Source organism: Sminthopsis crassicaudata, chromosome 6 (genome assembly GCF_048593235.1).
Source record: "Sminthopsis crassicaudata isolate SCR6 chromosome 6, ASM4859323v1, whole genome shotgun sequence".
Lineage (NCBI taxonomy): Eukaryota > Metazoa > Chordata > Mammalia > Dasyuromorphia > Dasyuridae > Sminthopsis > Sminthopsis crassicaudata.
Genome location: NC_133622.1, coordinates 106407479 through 106426998, shown reverse-complemented (window position 1 = coordinate 106426998; position 19520 = coordinate 106407479). Strand labels below are relative to the sequence as shown.

General features: G+C 33.2%; 1 protein-coding gene across 14 annotated transcripts in view; it reads left to right on the top strand.

Moving 5' to 3' along the window:
* Positions 1 to 19520, top strand: part of LRP2BP (LRP2 binding protein) — a 56103-nt gene that overhangs the window by 24319 nt on the left and 12264 nt on the right. For all 14 annotated transcript variants that reach the window (XM_074274934.1, XM_074274940.1, XM_074274944.1 and 11 more), the window contains 2 exons: positions 18964 to 19106; positions 19189 to 19294. In XM_074274934.1, coding sequence (XP_074131035.1) covers positions 18964 to 19106; positions 19189 to 19294 — 249 coding nt within the window. The remainder of the gene's footprint in view (positions 1 to 18963; positions 19107 to 19188; positions 19295 to 19520) is intronic.

Sequence of the window (19520 nt, the reverse complement as noted above, 5' to 3'; positions counted from 1 at the left end):
GCTGGTCAGAGCATTACACAATATATAAGCATATGAAAATCAATAAATTAACAGATATACACACATTAGTTGATTGTTAACAATTGTTAACAAATTTATTTCTTTTTTTGTTTGTTTTTTGTTTTTGTTGAGGCAGTTGGGGCCCAGGGTCACACAGCCAGGAAAGTGTTAAGTTGTCTGAGGCCAGGTTTGAACTCAGGTCATCCTGACTTCAGGGCTGGTGCCCCATCCACTGTACCACCTAGCTGCCTCTTGTTTGTAGGAGGCGGAACTTTGGAGAAGTGTACTTGAAAGGAGGTGCTAGTTAATTCAGTGGAATTGATGAGACAATAGTTATCTAATTTATATATACTTAGTACTTAGCATGGTGATGTAATAGTTCTATAGTTGATATAATTGTAATAGGATACTTAAACTGAGGACAAAGTCAGTCACAGACATTCTATCTTTGACTATCCTCTTGGTGGCTCTCCTGCCTCCTGCACTGTGGGGGAGATTGGAAGACTGGCAGACTGGCAGTGGACCACGGCTTTTCCCAACGCCCTCAACAAAGCTAGCCCTGGGCATTACACTTGTTAACAAATTTCTAATAAAAAGATATATTATCATATCTTCCATGTGAGTTCACAACATTATACTAAGGCCTTATAATTATACATCTCTCATACACACTACACACATACACAGTGGACTGTGTGACTATGTATATGTAAATATGTGTTGTGAGGCAGCAGTGTCTTAAGTTCAGGGTCTAAAAAAGAGAAAAGTTCTTATCCTGAAGGGGCCTACATTCTAATTGAGGAGACATGTACAAATCACTACATAAATGATATATACAAAGTAAATGGAAGGTAGGCTTAGAGAGGAAAATCCTAGTGTGGCTATAAATATCATGAAAGGCCTCTTGGAGATAATGCTTGAGCTGAGTTTTAAGGAAAGCCAGGGAATCTGAAAGTCAGAAATGAAGAAGGAGGGCATTGCAGGCTTCAGGGCTAGCCAGGACAAAGGCATGGAGTGAAAATTGGAGTGTTGTGTGCAAGAAACAACAGCTCAGTTGAGTTGAATTGCCAAGTGTATGGAGGAAAGAAAAGTGTAAGTTGACTGGAAAAGTAAGGAAAGGGCCAGGTTATAAAGGGCTTAAATGATAAATGGTTCATTTTATATCTGAACTTGGAAGAAATAAAGCACAAGTGGAGAAGGCCTGCACAGGGTGGAATCTGTGTGAGTGGAGAAAGGCAATGAATTTGAGAGGAAAATGAGATGGAATCAACAAAATCTAACAATAAATTGAATGGGTGGGGTAAGTGCAAGAAAAAAAGATAAGGATGACACTGAGGTTGCTAGCATGGATGACTGGGAAGATAAGATTTTGCAAATCAATGTGCTAATAATCTTCCCCATTTTCCTTGGGAACATTTTACTGATGAATTTGTTTTCTTAGAGGTTGTTGTCCTTAGATTCCATGTTTCTCTGCTTTTTAAGAAAATCAATTGTTTGATAGCTGTGGTGGTTTTTGGAATTTTAATCTTCTTTTGGTGGCAATTTCCTTATGTCAGTTAAATCTGTGGGAAATGGTAGTTGTATTAATGTCTCTTCCTTTATCCATTTTTCATCATCATTATATTATTTGAATAGGTCCAGTTGTAATTATAATCTGGTAATTACATATAGTTTTGCTTTTTTCCCCCTCATCTTCATCCTTCAGATTTGGTGTTAAGTTTTCCTTTTGCTTTAACAAATTGATCTGAACATATATGGGATAGCTGATTTAGAAATAATACCTAGATTAGTAAACAGTTATTATTGATTACTCTGATTAAAAAAAAATAATTCAGGGGAATAGCCAGACCATTTCAGCACATTAAAAAATGATCACTGATCTAATTCTATTATGTTTTTCTTTTATTTATATATTCTCCTAAATTAGTTTCTTTTGTATAGTTCTGTGTGTTTATTTAGTGCATTTTTCTTTTTTAAAATTTTTTTTTGCTTGATTTTTATATTCTTAAATTAGTAGAAATCTTTCTACTAAGCCAAAGAAAGAACTTTGCCTATGGACCATTTTTTCTTATTCAATCAGACATAAATAAAACACCTCTAATGTGTATGGTACTGTGCAGTTTAATGAAGTACACATAGAGGAATGACATGACTTCCTATCCTTAAGATGCTTATAAAATATGGAAGTTATATATATGTATGTATATATATATATATATATATATATATATATATATATATATATATATATATATATATATCCAAATAGCCGTAATATAGAATATAATATGATGACTGGATAGGAGAGATACAAAATTGTATGAGATACAAGGAATAAGGGATCACTTCTGACCAAGAAGAAAAGGTATTTTTTGCTATTTTCATAGAAAATAGCAAAGATGTGAAAGTGAGGGTATTCGTTCATTCTAGGCATCAGAAAAAATGTAAACACATTTTCAGAGAATGAAACATTTTCCCATGTTACCAAAGAAATAATGAGTAGTCCAGTTTGCAAAAAAGCATTGATGACATGAAAGTAAGAAGTATGTAATAACTTTAACGTAGCTTGAAGTCAGAATAATGAAAGTCTCAGAGGTTGGGCCAAGGAGGTGAAATTTTATTTAGTAGGCATTGAGATATTCAAAATTTGTGCATTTTCAATAACTTGAAATCATTTCTTTCTCTTTATAAAAACTATCTTGTTTAAACTCAGCTCTAATTCACCATATATAAAGAAAGTAAAAACTAGACTACTCATAACTTATTTTAGATTATAATCTTTAAAATCAATAATTTTTCACTCTGATTATTTGACTCAAGGTTCTTCATGTTTCCTGGCGTGGTTTGTAGCAGAAATGTCAAAGAGATGTCAAATACAGTTGTGGCCCACAAGATTCTTGAGTGGGCCCAAACCAGATTAAAATATAATTGGGAAATATTTAACAAAATAAGTCAAAATACAATAAAATAAAGATAAGGTTACATTTTAAAACCTATCAGTATGAGACTGGCAGAAATTCTTATATATCTAATTTATTGGGCCTCATTTCTGAATTGACACCACTGGTTTAGACCATAGATAGCTATCCATAGCTGATACGTCCAGACCATCTGCTAAAGACATTATAATGTGATTTCCATTACATTTTAACTTTGAATATTTATTATTCTGTACTTTCAAAAGTTAAGCATAAGTTCTTACCAAGTTAGAAAGGCTTGAAAGATAGGTCTGGCAATGTGATACCAAGATTTGCTTAGCTAAGTTGGACAGGGTGATCATTACAAGGTTGGCCACAGGTGTTTCATTTTTTTTAAAGCCCACCAATTCACAAAGAATCTATTAAAATGTAGAGGAACTCTAGTCAATCAGGCAATAACTACTTCTATGTGCCAAGCAGTGTGCCAAATGTTGGAGGATATAAGACAAGCAAATGATAGTCCCTTCTCTCAAATGAGGAGGGACAATATGCAAAAAACTATATACAGGAAAAAATGAAAATAATCAGCAGAGGGAAGAATTATTGGAGAATAACAAAGGCTTTCTGAATATGGTATATAGCTGAAACTTAAAGGAATCCAAAAGGCAAAGAGAAGGAAGAAGAGCATTTCCAACATTAGGGACAGCCAAAGAAAATAAAGGAGCTGAGAAATGGAGTCTCTTTTCAAAAACAGCAAAGAAGCTAATGGCACAGAATATGTTGGGAGAAGTATAAAGTATAAGAAAACTAGAAATGTGTATGTATGGAGGGGAGGGAATCTAGACCAAAAGAGACTGGGGCCTTTGCATCTCAGTTCCTCCCCAAGATAGGAAGAACATGACAATTTGTAGGTAAAGGTACAGAGGTAATGGGTAAGGTTTGATTTGGCTGCATGACCAAAATCAGAGAACTTGGTGATATCGACACCAACATATATGGACAAATAAGACAGAGAACAATGGGATACTAAGTCAGTATAACTTTTAATTTTTTTAATTTTCTTTTTTGCTGAGGCAATTGGGGTTAAGTGAGTTTCCCAGGGTCACACAGCTAGGAAGTAGTAAGTCTCTGAGGTCAGATTTTGAACTAGGGTTCTCTTGACTTCAGGACTTCCAATCCACCACCTAGCTGCCCATCAACATAACTTTTGATACAGATACTTGAAACTTAGAAGTACTGATGAAATGCATCTTCTAAGCCAGAAGGAATCTCTTTTACCCGCACAAATTTGTTTATTGAAAATTTCACTGAGGCTAAACTGACATGTTAATTTTCTCACACTTTATCTGAAGGAACTACAATTTGATATTGAAACAAATGACCTTTCTAGCAAAATGGAATAGGATTTTATTGGAGAAACAATTGCATAATAGTTAAAATAATGATTCTTTTTGGAGGAAATTGAAAGATCCATTTAGTAGGTACAATTTCTCCATTTTAACTATTGCTTAGTTGCTGTGCTTTTAAAGAGAAATCTTTTTTTTTAATTAAAGTTTTTTATTTGCAAAGCATATGCATAGATAATTTTTCCAACATTGACCCTTGCAAAACCTTTTGTTCCAAATTTTCTCCTCTTTCCCCGTACCCTCTCCCCTAGCTGGCAGGTAGTCCAATACATGTTGAATACATATTAAATCCAATATATGCATATATATTTATACAGTCATCTTACTGCACAAGAAAAATCAGATCAAGAGGAAGAAAAAGAAAAACTGAGAAAGAAAACAAAGTGCAAGCAAATAACAACAGAGAGAGTGAGAATGCTATGTTGTGTTCCGCACTCTGTTCCCATGGTTTTCTCCTGAGTGTAGCTGGCTCTCTTCGTCATTGAACAAGTGGAACTGGTTTGAATCATCTCAATGTTGAAAAGAACCACGTCCATCAGAATTGATCATCATATAGTCTTGTTGTTGCCGTGTATAATGATTTTCTGGTTCTGCTCATTTCACTCAGCATAAGTTCATGTAAGTCTCTCCAAGCCTCTCTGAAATCATCCTGCTGGTCATTTCTTAACAGAACAATAGTATTCCATAGCATTCATATGCCATAATTTATTCAGCCATTCTTCAATTGATGGGCATCCATTCAGTTTCCAGTTTCTTGCCACTACAAAGAAGGCTGCCACAAACATTTTTGCACACGTGGGTCCCTTTCCCTCTAAAGAGAAATCTTTAATTGTTCCTCTCATTTGTGGAGATGCAGGTTTTGAAAATCCCCAAATTGTACACATATTTCCTTACCCTTGTAGTATTTAAAACAGTTTTTTCAGTTTTTGTTTTGTTTATGTTGTGTAATTATTTTCTGCTAATTCTGGAAAACTGTAGGTCACCTTTTCTTCTATTAGAAAGGAGAAAAAAGAAAGACATTATGGTTTTATAATGGACTTTTTGAATTTATTTAATCCAGTACCATCTTACTGATAAGGAAGGTCAGAGATTTATATATCTTGCCCAGTGTTATATACCTGGTAAAAGGAATGAATCTGGGATGTGAACCCAGTTTTCCTGAACACATTCCAGTACCCTTTCAACTACATCTCTGATAGACTAGGATCTGCTCCCATGGAGCGAATAACCTTATCAATCCTCCCACAAATAGCTTTCTTCTTCTTTTTCTTTTTCTTTCTTTCTTTCTTCCTTCTTGTTCCTCATGTCTTCTCTTATTGAACTGAATTTATTGACTATATCATATTTGTTTCATATTTCTAAAATGTTAAACCTTAGCCTGACATAAAATAATAATTAGCCTTAAGTGATTCAAGTTATTCATTAATAACTACCTGTGTCCTAGATCCTTTTAAACCAGCTTCTAACTTTTTCAAGGGGTTGATTCCTTTTTTTGAATGTTAAAAAAAAAAAAAAAAACTCACTTTATGAGAAAAATGACAATTTACAATTAAGTTTTCAAAAAGACCACTGTTACTTTTAAATATGTCACAATTCTTAGACCTAATATCATAGTCATGAATTGTCTTCTATGTAAATTATCCTTTAGATTAATAAAGATTCTGGCTCTCCTCTAGGGGGCGAACAAATCACATAATAACCTAGAAAACAAAGTAAATGAATAGTAGCATTTTGTTCTCATTAAATTCAGTCTTCTCAGTGTAACCTAGATCTCAGTGATTAGTCATAGATGACATCAAGTAGAAAGGAAGAGAAAGAGAGAGAAAGGTGTCAGTGATTAGTCATAGGTAACATCAAGTTCCAGATACGAAAATTAGGAAAAGGGAGCTTTGGTCTTTGAACTTATTGACAAATTAAACTTTTGTCATAATAAAAACATGATTGATTTTAATTTAAAAATGCTTATTTATTCTCCACCATATATGTGCAAGGTATAATAGTGGACACTAGGCAAAATAGTTCCAGCTGTCAAAGATCATGACTTTCCAATAGGGTATAGGGCATCTATACAGAAAAGTATATAAAAGGTAGCTTAGGGAAGAGCAGATGATTAATAACTAAGGGAATCATGGTAAGCTTCATGAATAAGGAGGTTAACACTTTTCTCTAAAGTTTTTAATTTCCTTTTTACTGTAAGAGGCATTAATTGGAGGAGAAAGAGACATGGGACAGAATGAAAGAGTAGAAATAGGCAGCTTTTTTTTTTTTTTTTGGTTTTGTTTTTGTTTTTGTTTCGAAGTCCTAAGTACACAGGACTCTTTGTGACTGAAATTTTTGATTAATTCAGTTGGTAGCAAATATGATTATCTTCTTCAACATGCCATTTATTTTTAAAAAATCATTAGTGATTAAAGTTTGCTAAAGTTATTTAACAGCCATTCTTTAACTGAAAGTAATTAGGATCTACCTTCTTTTTTTTATTAAAGCTTGCTGATAGCAATATTAAAATTTTAAATATGTCTAAGAGTGTTTTTCTCTAGAAATGAATTTTAGTAATAACTATATATAAATATGTGTGTATGTATGTACATATATATATATATATATATATACACACATGCTCATTAATTGGAAGCAAAAAGAATGCAAGTGAGAAATATTTTTTTTGACAATTTCAAAACAATTTTGTATGACTTTAATCTTTCATCATTAACATAAGCACTAAATAATATTCTGGCTTTGTACAACCTGAAAATCCAAATGTGTTTAAAAGATACCATCATGATTTTATTTTATTCTGCTATTTTTCAGATTAGTTTAAAGCACTTTGTTTACATTTAATATTGATATTGCAGCACTTAATAGAAAAGATAGTAATGATGACTTAACTAAATAGAATATGAACATGACTTGGTATGAATTTAAAAAGAATACATGTTGTGAATATTTTATAATATGGGAAAATCATTTGAAACATCAATTACTTTTGAATAATCGCATTTCCTGAATGAGTGTGTGTTTATGACTTTTCTAATTAAAAAAAAAAAAGAAAGTAAATTTAGTATATTCCTTCTAAAATAAGGGGCTCTGTGCTGAAGCTCAATCCATTTTTCTAGAAAATGATAGAATTATAGAATTGGAAAGAATATCAATTGTCACCTGAAAATATAAAGCCCAAATTGGCCAGTGATTCCAATCTCTGCTGGGTAATTTAGTCATAGAGTGTTCATGACTTTATGAGGTTGCTGTTACTTCATGGGAACATCTTTCATTATTAGAAACATTTTTCTTATATGGAACCCAAATCTGATTTCTGTCATTTTGGTCCATCTGTCCTAATTCCATTTCCTGTGACCAAGTTAATTTCAATCAACCAGTCAAGCATTTTTTAAGCTCCTGTGTTCCTAAAATTGTGCTAGATCCTGAATGCCTTTCCACATAAAAGTTTAAAAAAATATGAAGACCCAGAATTGGTCTTACCTTCAAACTAATTTTTTTCAACATAATCTTTTCATATAGTAAAGAAAACAATGAAGTGAGTGGAATGTTTAGGAATAGGTGCTGATGTCTAGGAAATCAAGTGGAAAAACACTGTTCCAAGTATCAATTTGATGCTTCTTGGATAATATCCTGAGCTGTTGTTAGCTACCTTGTCCATTTTTCCTAGAATCTGAAAACAAACTGTATCCAAAAATGAAAATCAGGAATCCATAGTAGGGATGTGATATGTTATGTCCAATTTGTTATCTATATTTAAAAGTTCTCTCTACTATGATAAACATCCCTAATTATTGCATGATTTAAGGTTCTTTTATTATCCTGGTCCCAGAACCTCAAAGCTGAAAGTAACCTCAACAGATCAGTAGGTTCTCTGCTGAGAATTCTCTGTAATATCCTCAAACTGGTGATAATCCAATAATACTAGAAGTCCCCAAGTGAGAGGAAACCTTATATTTTCATGGTATCCCATTCTACATTTGACTAGTAGTGGCTGGAGGTTGTCCTTCTTTGGAACATCACAACTTACCAATTCCTTTATTAAATGTAGATATGTAGCCTGACCAGGGTATAATAAAATTGGATTTAAATTTACCTGGATACTGTTTTTATGAATGCAGCCTAAAACGACATGAACTTTTTGTTGCTGAATCAGATCATTCATAATGAAGTCTTAGTTAATTAAAACATGTTTATTGCGTATGAAAAACTTTCTCGAAGCATCTCCCACATCCTGAATCAGACCAACTACTACATGATTTTATACTAGTTTCACTTAAAATCCATCTTTCTATTTTGTTAGCTTTAGTCTACCATAAGTCTTTCTTTTTATAGTAGTATTTTATTTTTCCATATACATGCAATGATAGTTTTTTTTTTTTAACATTGACCTTTGCAAATGCTTATGTTCCAAATTTTTCTCCCTCTTTCCTCCCCTATCCTCTCTCCAAGACAGTAAATAATTTGATCACCATTAAGTCTGTTAAGGTTTTTTTTTGTTGTTGTTGTTTTTTTAACCATACCTCTCATGTCATTCAGTATATTAGCCATCCCCTCTATCTCCATACTAATTTTAAATTCATTAGCATACCATGTCATCTTCCAAGATATTAACAAAATGTCAAATAAAAGAGTGTCATGGATCAAACTCTCCACTAGACACTTCTCTCCAAGTTGTCATCAGTTTAGTAATTGAATATCATCCAGTTTTTATCTTTCCATCTTAAGTACAAAGGTATCATGACAAACAAATGCCATCCTGAAATATATATGTAATGAGATCTTCCTTGCCCTTGAGGATGAAATAAGCAAAGTGTTAACTCTTTGCTCTTAATGGATGGCTTTGTTGAAGATAATACCAAGGCTTCAACGTGCATATCATCAGCAAGAGAATGTTGTGGCTGTTTTCAGTGTTTCCATCCAGCAAGTTTTTTTGTTGTTGACATTCACAGTACTATAAACAGTAAGTGACTTGATCACTTCATACTCTCCTCACTGCATGATCTTATCAGGTTCTAATCTGTTAGATTACCTTTAAACATACAGACAAACAAACAATTCTGAGGTTTCAACTGTTTCTCACAAGACAATACTTTGTTGGTACATTTCCCATCTGGTAACTCTGAATTTTTCTCCTCTTCTGACATTAATGGATTCTTTTTGTTTTTTAATAAGAACATGTAAACAGCAAGATAGCTTTTAAAATATTTAATTTGCTGTAACCCTATCATATGATGTGGTATTTTGTTTTGTTTTTGCATTTTTTTTAAGCCATCAGAAATTTCAGCTTGTAAATCTTCATATTATGCATGTTGAAGCCTGATAAAAGCATGTTGAAGATAATGCCAAGAGCAAGTCAGGTGCCATAGTTAGCCACAGGCAAGGGATCCTGGTTAAGACAGCATGGAGGCAGCCAGGGATGGAGGCTTCCCAAGGACATGCCTTTAAGGAACTCATTCAAATCTTAGGTATCTAGAGTCCAAAGAAAGACCCATGAAATCCAGATGACATTTGGCTGGGGAGGATGAAACCTGTTGCAATATAGAACTTTATTAAGAGCATAGTCCAAAAAATGGCTTAAATGAATCAAAGAGTGAGGGAAAACTTTTTATGTATATTTACTTATAAAGATTTTGATGTGGATCTTTAGATCCTTTCCATCTGTAAGATTTTATTGTGTTGCCTTTATTTTTTAAAACTTTTTTTCTTTTTACCCAATCTAATGCTGACCCAGAATTAGCCTTACCTTGAAACTGATTTTTTTCAACATTTCAACTTTTTCCTATAATGAAATGAGTGAATGTTTAGAAATAGATGCTGATTTCTAGGTATACTTTTCTTAAGAAATTAAGTGGAAAAACACTGTTTCAATTTGATACCCCTTGGATAATATCCTGAGCTGTTATTAGCCACCCTTGGCCATTTTTATTAGGATATGAGGCAAACTGTATCAAAAAATTAAAATCAGGAATCCATAGGAATGTGATATTTTTATGTATATTTATTATCTACTCCTATTTTAATAATATGACTATTGAGTTTAATTGGGGAAATACAACTTGACATCTACAGGTAAAGTTTAAGAATGTAATGAGAATTTGTACCATTAACAGATAAAGAATTGTTTTATAGATTTATTCGTTATTTATTATAATCTATTGAGAGAAGTCTTTCTGAATAAGGCAGCCTTCCCAAGCTTTTTATTGATATTTAAAAGAATATTGCCACTAAGACCAGATAAGGCTTAAAATATAATGAATTTTCCAATGGAGTAATTTTCTTGATTTATGTTGTTATATTTGAGAACATTTTGAACTTACATATTTGCCTTTAGATTAATTCTGAATCCAAAAACTTTGTGAAGGTAGGATAGTTTTCCCTTTTAATAAAACTTATGCCATCTGCAAAGTTCAAAACTTTTTTTGACATTTTCTTGAATCACTATATTACTCACATCTCAGGCATTCAGTTACCCTGACTAGAAATAGGGGCGTTAGAGGGACTTTTCCCTTTTAATAAAACTTATGCCAGGGGCAGGTAGATGGTGCAGTTGATAAAGCATGAGCCCTGAAGTCAAGAGGACCTGAGTTCAAATCTGGTCTCAGACACTTACCACTTCCTAGCTGTGTGATCCTGGGCAAATGACTTAACCCCAATTCCCTCAGCAAAAACAAACAAATGAACAAACAAATAAACAAACAAACAACAAACAACAACAACAAAAAAAAAAACCTCATGAAGTTCGAAACTTTTTTAGACATTTTCTTGAATCATTCATTATGATTGATATCATTGATATCTCAGCCACTCAATTACCCTGATTAGAAATAGGGGGTTTAATATTGACAGGCAACCACGAAAACAAATGGAGAGTATTCTTTTCTTCATTAAAGTGTCTATAAAGAACCTTTAGAAGAATTGCATATGTTTAACCTGTAACATTGCTTGCTGCCTAGAGAAGGGCAGAGAGGGAGAAAAATTTGCAACATGGGGTTTTGCAAAGGTGAATGTTGAAAATTATCTTTGAATGTATTTGCAAAAAATAAGATAGTATTTAAATAAAAAAATAGTGTCCATAAAAACAACTCAGTTAATCAACAAGTATTTATTGATGTGCCAGACAACTGTGATAGACAATGTGAGGATACAAATGCAAAGAATGAAATCTAATTAGTATAGGCATCCTATTTTGATGGAATTTATGTGAAATGTCCATTTATTGTTCAGTTGTGTTTGACTCTTCAAGATTCCATTTGGGATTTTCTTGGCAAAGAGAATGAAGTGGTTTACCATTTCCCTCTCTAACTCATTTTACAAATAAGGAAACTGAGGCAAAGAAGGTTAAGTGATTTGCCCAGAGTCACACAACTAGTCAGTGTTTGAAAACAGAGTTGAATCTAGGAAGATGAGTCTTCCTGACTCCAGACCTGGCACTCTATCCCTTTTGCCACCTAGCTGCCTGAACTATCCCAATACGGTGGTCTAAATCACTCTAGAATGACTTGCCTTGAAAATGTTCATTTTTTACATGTGGGTTTATTCATATACCATAATTTACCCAACCATTTTCCAATTGATGGACATCCATTTATTTTCCAGTTTCCAGCCACTAAAAAAAGGGCTGCCACAAACATTTTGGCACATACAGGTCCCTTTCCCTTCTTTAGTATTTCTTTGGGATATAAGCCCAGGAGTAGCACTGCTGGGTCAAAGAGTATGCACAGTTTGATAACTTTTTGGGCATAATTCCAGATTGCTCTCCAGAATGGTTGGATTCTTTCATAACTCCACCAACAATGTATCAGTGTCCCAGTTTTCCCACATCGCCTCCAACATTCATCATTATTTGTTCCTGTCATTTTAGCCAATCTGACAAGTGTATAGTGGTATCTCAGAGTTGTCTTAATTTGCATTTCTCTGATCAATAGTGATTTGGAACACTCTTTCATGTGAGCGGAAATAGTTTCAATTTCATCATCTGAAAATTGTCTGTCATATCCTTTGACCATTTATCAATTGGAGAATGGTTTGATTTCTTATAAATTAGAGTCAGTTCTCTATATATTTTGGAAATGAGGCCTTTATCAGAACCTTTAACTGTAAAAAATGTTTTCCCAATTTGTTACTTCCCTTCTAATCTTGTTTGCATTAGTTTAGTTTGTCCAAAAGATTTTTAATTTGATGTAATCAAAATTTTCTATTTTGTGATCAATAATGATTTTTAGTTCTCCTTTGGTCACAAATTCCTTCCTCCTCCACAGGTCTGAGAGGTAGACTATCCTCTGTTCCTCTAATGTATTTATGATTGTTCTTTATGCCTAGATCATGGACCCATTTTGCTCTTACCTTGGTATATGGTGTTAAGTGTGGGTCCATGCCTAATTTCTGCCATACTAATTTCCAGTATTCCCAGCAGTTTTTGTCAAATAATGAATTCTTATCCCAAAAGTTGGGATCTTTGGGTTTGTCAAACAACTAGATTGCTATTTTTATTCACTATTTTGTCCTGTGAATCTAACCTATTGTACTGATCAACTAGTCTGTTTCTTAGCCAATACCAAATGGTTTTGGTGACTACTGCTTTATAATATAGTTCTAGATCCGGTACAGCTAGGCCACCTTCATTTGATTTTTTTTTTTTCATTAATGCCCTTGAAATTCTCGACCTTTTGTTCTTCCATATTTTTTTGTTGTTATTTTTTCTAGGTCATTAAAATAGTTTCTTGGGAATCTGATTGGTATAGCACTAAATAACCCTCTACACATTTAGAGGAACACTTTATAATTTATTTTCCTTGACTTTCTAGGTGGGGGAGTGGGTATGAGCCTTAGGAAATCTTGACTCCCATGCATATTTTTCCTATCTTAGTTTATAATGATTTGATATTGTGAAAATAGGGTGATTTCCCTAATTAGGGAAGAGATTTGATGAAGAAAAGTGGAAACATAGCAATTTAGCTATGGTTTTGAGTATTTCTTAATTTTCTAATTTCTACCAAATTCTGGATATTAATTTTCTATAATTACATTTTTGAAAAAAATTTTTTTTCCTAATTTCTCCACTTCAGTGGGCTAAATTTTAAAAAGTAACATAGGAAATAACTAGATTGCTCAGTGGTTGGAATACTGAAATCAAAAGGAACTGAATTCAAACCCAACTTTAGACACTTAACTGTGTGTGACCCTGGGCAAACCATTTAATCCCAATTTCCTTGCCAAAAAAAAAAAAAAGTAATTCCTGAAGACATAAAGCCTCCTTTGTGATCTTAGACAAGTCACCCCTACTCTCTGGGCTTCAGTTTCCTCATCTAAAAAGTCAAGGTAAATCAGATAATCACCAAGATTCTATCTTGTCCTAATTGGTTCTGTTACTTCAAAGGCTTTTTTGAGGTTCCCTCTGGTGATCCTGAAAGTAGAAATTTATGTATGACATAACATTGTCTAAATTATTACAATGAAAAGATTAGGCTTAAATTCACAGCCTGAAAAAACATTTTGGAGTCTCTTTAGTGATACCGATCCAGTTAACTATATAACAATGAGCTTCCAGAATTTGTCCTGCACTATTAAAATTCTTCATCCTTGTTAAAATTAAGAGACCTAGGTCTGAGAGTGTTCTTCTCCATTGAAGACAAATCACATCAACAAAAAAATTTTTTTCTAATTGCTTATTATGTGTCAAGTACTATAAAACTATAAGGATTCAAAGAAAGTTAAAAACAGGCCTGATCTCTGGGAGCTCAAGTCTAATGGGGGAGATAATATGCTAAAAACCAAGTACATACAGGATAATTTTGAAGTAATCTCAGAGGGAAGCAAGATAATAGCAATGCAAAGGGAAGGTTTCTTGTAGAAAGTAGGATTTTAAACTGACACCTTTGGGGGCAGCTAGGTGGTGCAGTGGATAGAGCACCAGACCTAAAGTCAGGAGGACCTGAGTTCAAACTTGGTCTCAGCCACTTAACACTTCCTAGCTGTGTGACCCTGGGAAAGTCAATTCACCCCAATTGCCTTAGCCCCAAAAAATAAATAAATAAATAAACTGATACCTTTGAAGGAAGCCTGGAAGATCTTTAGACATGTCATTTAACTTATCATTTGAAGATGGGAATAATAAGGATTAAATTATATATCTATATCAATCAATAAACATTTATTTTGCACCTACTCTGTGCCAGACACTATGCCAAGTGCTGAAGGATACAAAAAAGAACTTATAATCTAAGGGGGGAGACTACATGCAAACAATATATACATGATAAACTGCACATAATAAATAGGAAATAATTCTAATGCCGCCTTCTGCTAATTAAGAGGAGTCGGTAAAGGCGGTAAAAGATAAGATTTTTAATTGGTACTTAAAGGAAGACAGGGAAGTTGGCTGGAGTTGAAGAAGCCAGAGAAAATTCCCAAAGCCTTCTCATGAAATGTCTTCTTCATGGATTAGCCACAAGGCTAGTGTCACTGGGTCAAAGAGTAAGTATAAGTAAGATATAAGAAGGATAGAAAGGTTGGAGGGAGCTAGGTGTTTCATCCTGAGGGCAACAAGAAGCTAGTGGGGTTTACTAAGGAGGGGAGTCACTATGATTGAACTCTCACTTAAGGAAAATCATTTTGATGACTGAAGGGAAGAATGAACTGAAATAGAGACAGACATGAGTCAGACAAGCCCACCATAAGGCATTATTCCTGGCAAAAAATGATGAGAGCTTGCACTAGAATAATGATACAGAAGTGAAATCATTAGGTTTAGCTTGGATGTAAGGGAATGGTGAGAGATGAGTCAAGGAAAAGTCTTAATTTGCAAACTAAGAAGATGGCTGCTTTGAACTCAGTGTAAAGTTTATATTTGTGCTTTTTACATTTTATTCTATTTTGGCCCATTGTTCTAGACTATAGAGATATTTTTGAATCTTGACTATAAAGCCTCATTGTTAGCTATCTGTTCTAGATTCATATCATCTATAAATTGGTTGAGCATGCCATCCATGCTTATCCAAGTCATTTGTAAGAATGTTGAACATGATACCCGTAAAGGGCCGAAACTCCTGAGTTGATGTACTGGGGTTGGACAACCGAGTATTTAAAGCCAATTTTTTGGACAATACTTTATTAGCATATTCTTGGGAAATAGCCCTTCCCACTATTCTGTGTTGGTTTGATTTTTTGTTGTATACAGAGTTGTGGGAGGGATTAGGAGGTGGAGTAAGACAAGCCAGAGTCACTTTGGCGGTAGATGAGGAGAGGTTGTGGAGATTCTGCATCCATCCAATTCACTCCTACCCATCAAGATCAAGGACTTTGGCTTATCCTGACTCCGTCTGATTCTAAGGTATCCAGGGTGCTAACTCAGTCTTCACAAATACTCTTCACAAATACCATCCGCTAGGTTGATCATGTGATCATAGATCTAGTGTCGGGAAGAACCAAAGGGGAAATGATTTTTTTCACAGTTCCCATCCATTAATGACTATTTTTTTGGAGCTAGAGAGTTGGCCAATTCTAAATCTACCTGATTTTGTCTATAAGGGTAGCAGGGAATGCTCTGTCAAATACCTTTGCTGAAATCCATATATTCTGTTCTATGGCATTATTCTGGCCCACCAGTCAAGTGATTCTGGCATGACATTTTTAAAATTAAATCATGTTTTGCAAATCTTAAAACACTATAAAAATGCTCTTTATTATTATTAGAATGGGGGGGGACATCTCTCTCACAATACATTTAATAATTTTTTAAAGAGGAATAGAAGAATATTGATATTAAGACTCAATGTTTTTTGGAAGTGTAACTGACTATTTTCATTTCAAATATTATGGTACTTCTCCCCATTTTCTCTGATTTTCTACAATTTATTCATAACTGATTAATTTATATGAAAGGCAACATAATGTAATTGTTAGAGAGCTGACCTCAAAACCAGAAAAGCCTGGGTTAAAATTATACCATGATTACCTATTGGTTGTACCTGTTCACTGAATGATGCTCTAGGCATTTCTCTAAGACTATGGCAGAGAAGATGCTAATCTGCATTGTTGTTTGGGGTTTCCAAATCTATTAAGTTCTCTGTGATTTAAAATCATAGATCCAGCTCCTATCAGTTTATATTATTATACAGATTTTCCTTATCCTCAAATTTAATTTATTTGCACATACAGATGCTATCTTCTCAGTCATTTATTCTCTCCAAGTTCATTTCTTATCATGAAATAAAGAAATAAGAACCTTGACTGCTATACTTTAATCCATTACTTAGTAACACTTAGTTCCAAAACTGACTCTGAAGTTCAATCTTTTTTCTAACTTAAGGCAAAATTTATTTTTACTATGATTTTCATTTTAACGGTTTGTTTATATTGATGGAAGTATTTGGAGATATATATTTTCCTCCAAGGGTTATTTTGCATCATTTCAACCTTTTAGTATGTTATCTTACTGTTATCATTAAATTTGATGGAGTTATTTATTGTTTCTATAATTTGTCATGTGACTCACTAATACTTTATGGATTAAATTATTTAGTTTCTATTGGTTTAAATCCTTTCTTCAAAGATAATTCATTGATCATAATTTTTATTGCACTATGGTCAGTAATGGATGCGTATAATATTTCTGCTTTTCTTTTTTATGAGGTTTTTACATGTCTATCATTCATTTGACCCAGAACTTGATCAATTTTTATAAAGGTATCATGCATAACTGAAGAAATTTATATACCTTTCAATTTTTATTCATAAACACCAAAGCTCTAGCATATCTTTTATAAAATTTCACACAAGTCCTTAACTCAAATCTCCTTTTAAATTTTTGTTAGCTTTATCTAGGTCCGAAAAGGAAAGATCTTCAAACATAATTTTATTGTCTTTTTTTTTCTCCTTATAATTTAATTAGCTTTTCTTTTAAATACTTAAATACTATATTCTCATGGATAGTGTCTTTGAGTATAATTTAATTTCCTTGCTAACATCTTTTAATCATAACTATTTTTATTGCTGCCTTGTTTGAGATTGATTCCCTCGCTTTTTTGAATTTGCTTAAAGCTTAATAAATTAATCTCATCTCTTATTTTAATTGTGTAAGTCTGGGTTTCTTGTAAACAATGTATTGCTGGAGTGCTTGCTTTGGCAGCACATATACTAAAAGAAAATATTGCTGGATTCTGCTTTCTAATCCATTCTGTTACCCTTCTCTTTTCTGTGGGTGTGTTCATTTCATTTACATTTATAGTTATGATAATTAATTTTATAATTTCCTCTATAATATCCTTTTATATGTTTTTATCTCTTTACCAAAAAAAGAAAGAGGAAAAAAAGAAAATGAAAAAGAAAGAAAGGAAAAGAAGGTAGGGAAAGAAAAGATTGGGATTTATACAAGTATTATACAGTAAAATTATCTGATCCCACTCCTTTGCTAAGACAGAACCTAGACAAGTTGTGTTTGTTTGTTTTTAACTGTGCTTTAGAATTAAGAAGTGAACAATTGATCACATATGAATCATATTGCAAAAGAGTTTGTATTTTAATTGAATACAGTTTTATTATACTGAAAAATCTGTTTACTTTGTTCAAGCTCCCTGATATCTGAAGAAGAAGCTTAGGCATTAAGTGCATTTAACTTGTAAATCATGGAAAAGCTCCATATTTCAAAATTACTTAGTTCATACATTTGGTAATATTTCATGGATGTAAGAATTGTAACAAAGGTGGTTAACTTCTCTTTATTCTGTGTATTTTGACTTCCTATGTATATAGATATTATATCCTTCTTTTGGATTATAAGTTCAGTGAAGACAGGGACTGATTTTTTTACCTTTTTAAAAAAATTGTTAATCCTTTGTTCTGTATCTGGCACATAAATTCTTAAACAGATGCTTATTAATTGATAAATTGATTTATTCTATCCACATCTGATTACTCTTCATTTCTTATGTTGAACTTGTAATAATTGTGTCCTCTTCATTTATTTATGTGCGCCTAGTAGTTAATTTGTAATTCTTACCATGTCAATCAGGTGTTTTAAAAAGCTCAATACATTTTATATAAATTATGAGCAATACATTTATTTTAACACATTTGAGGGGATTGGAAAGGTAGACATTGTTGCCACAGTATAAGACTAGTTATTCTGATTTCTGAAAAGACAAGACTGTGACTATCTTACCTCAGGAGAGGAAAAGAAAGGGTATGTGTGTGTATGTGTGTATGCACACATGTTGTGATTTGAAATGCAGATTTGAGATGCAGAATTGTTGCATCAGAAAAGGAGTTAACACTGACTCTGAAGTTCATTCTCCTATCTTAAAGCAGAATTTATTTTTAATATGGTTTTTATCTTAACAGTTTGTCTATGTTGATGGAAATATTTGGAAATATAAGTTTCCCCATGAGGACAATTTTGGATGAACCCTTATTAATCTTTGAGCTGTGAGCCCTAGGTCAGAATGTACACTTTTAGCTCTAATTTTTTTCTCACAGAAATGGAGGCATTCCTACTGAGAGTGAGGGTGCCTTATTACTCTGTGCTTTTATCTAGAGAAATACAGAACACAGTCTAAAATGTTAAGAGTGTAAATTTATTTGGGCCAAAACTAAGAATACTTTTTTTTTTTTGAAGAAGTAATGCTTTTTTTTCTTTCTGGAAGGAAAAAGGAGTGGAATATATGAAGAAAATTCTTGAATCTCCTTGTCCCAAAACAAGACATTTAAAATATGCAGCTGCATACAACTTGGGAAGAGCTTATCATGAAGGACAAGGTGTTCCACATAATGATGAGGAAGCTGAAAGGTAATGCAAACTCGAATGAAGCTTTGTTTTCATGGGCTACTGACTTCATGTAACATAGTAGTGATTTTTCTTTCTCTCTTAGGCTATGGCTTTTTGCTGCAGATAATGGAAATCCAAAAGCTAGTGTCAAAGCTCAGAGTATCTTGGGTTTGTACTATTCTACAAAAGAGCCTCAGGAATTGGAAAAGGTGAGGTTTTTTACCTTGAAATAAATGAATGTCTTTTTTTTCCCCCTCCCTTTTGGGTGTGTACATTGAGGGAGCCAAAACTAGTAACAGTTAGCCTTGGAACTCTTAATATCCCTGTTTTTCATTTGAAAAAGTGACAGATTTCTTTAGGGGAAATTTATCTCTTAAGAACTCCAAACTCATATATAATGGGGATAAACTGAAACCATTCCCAATAAGATCAGGA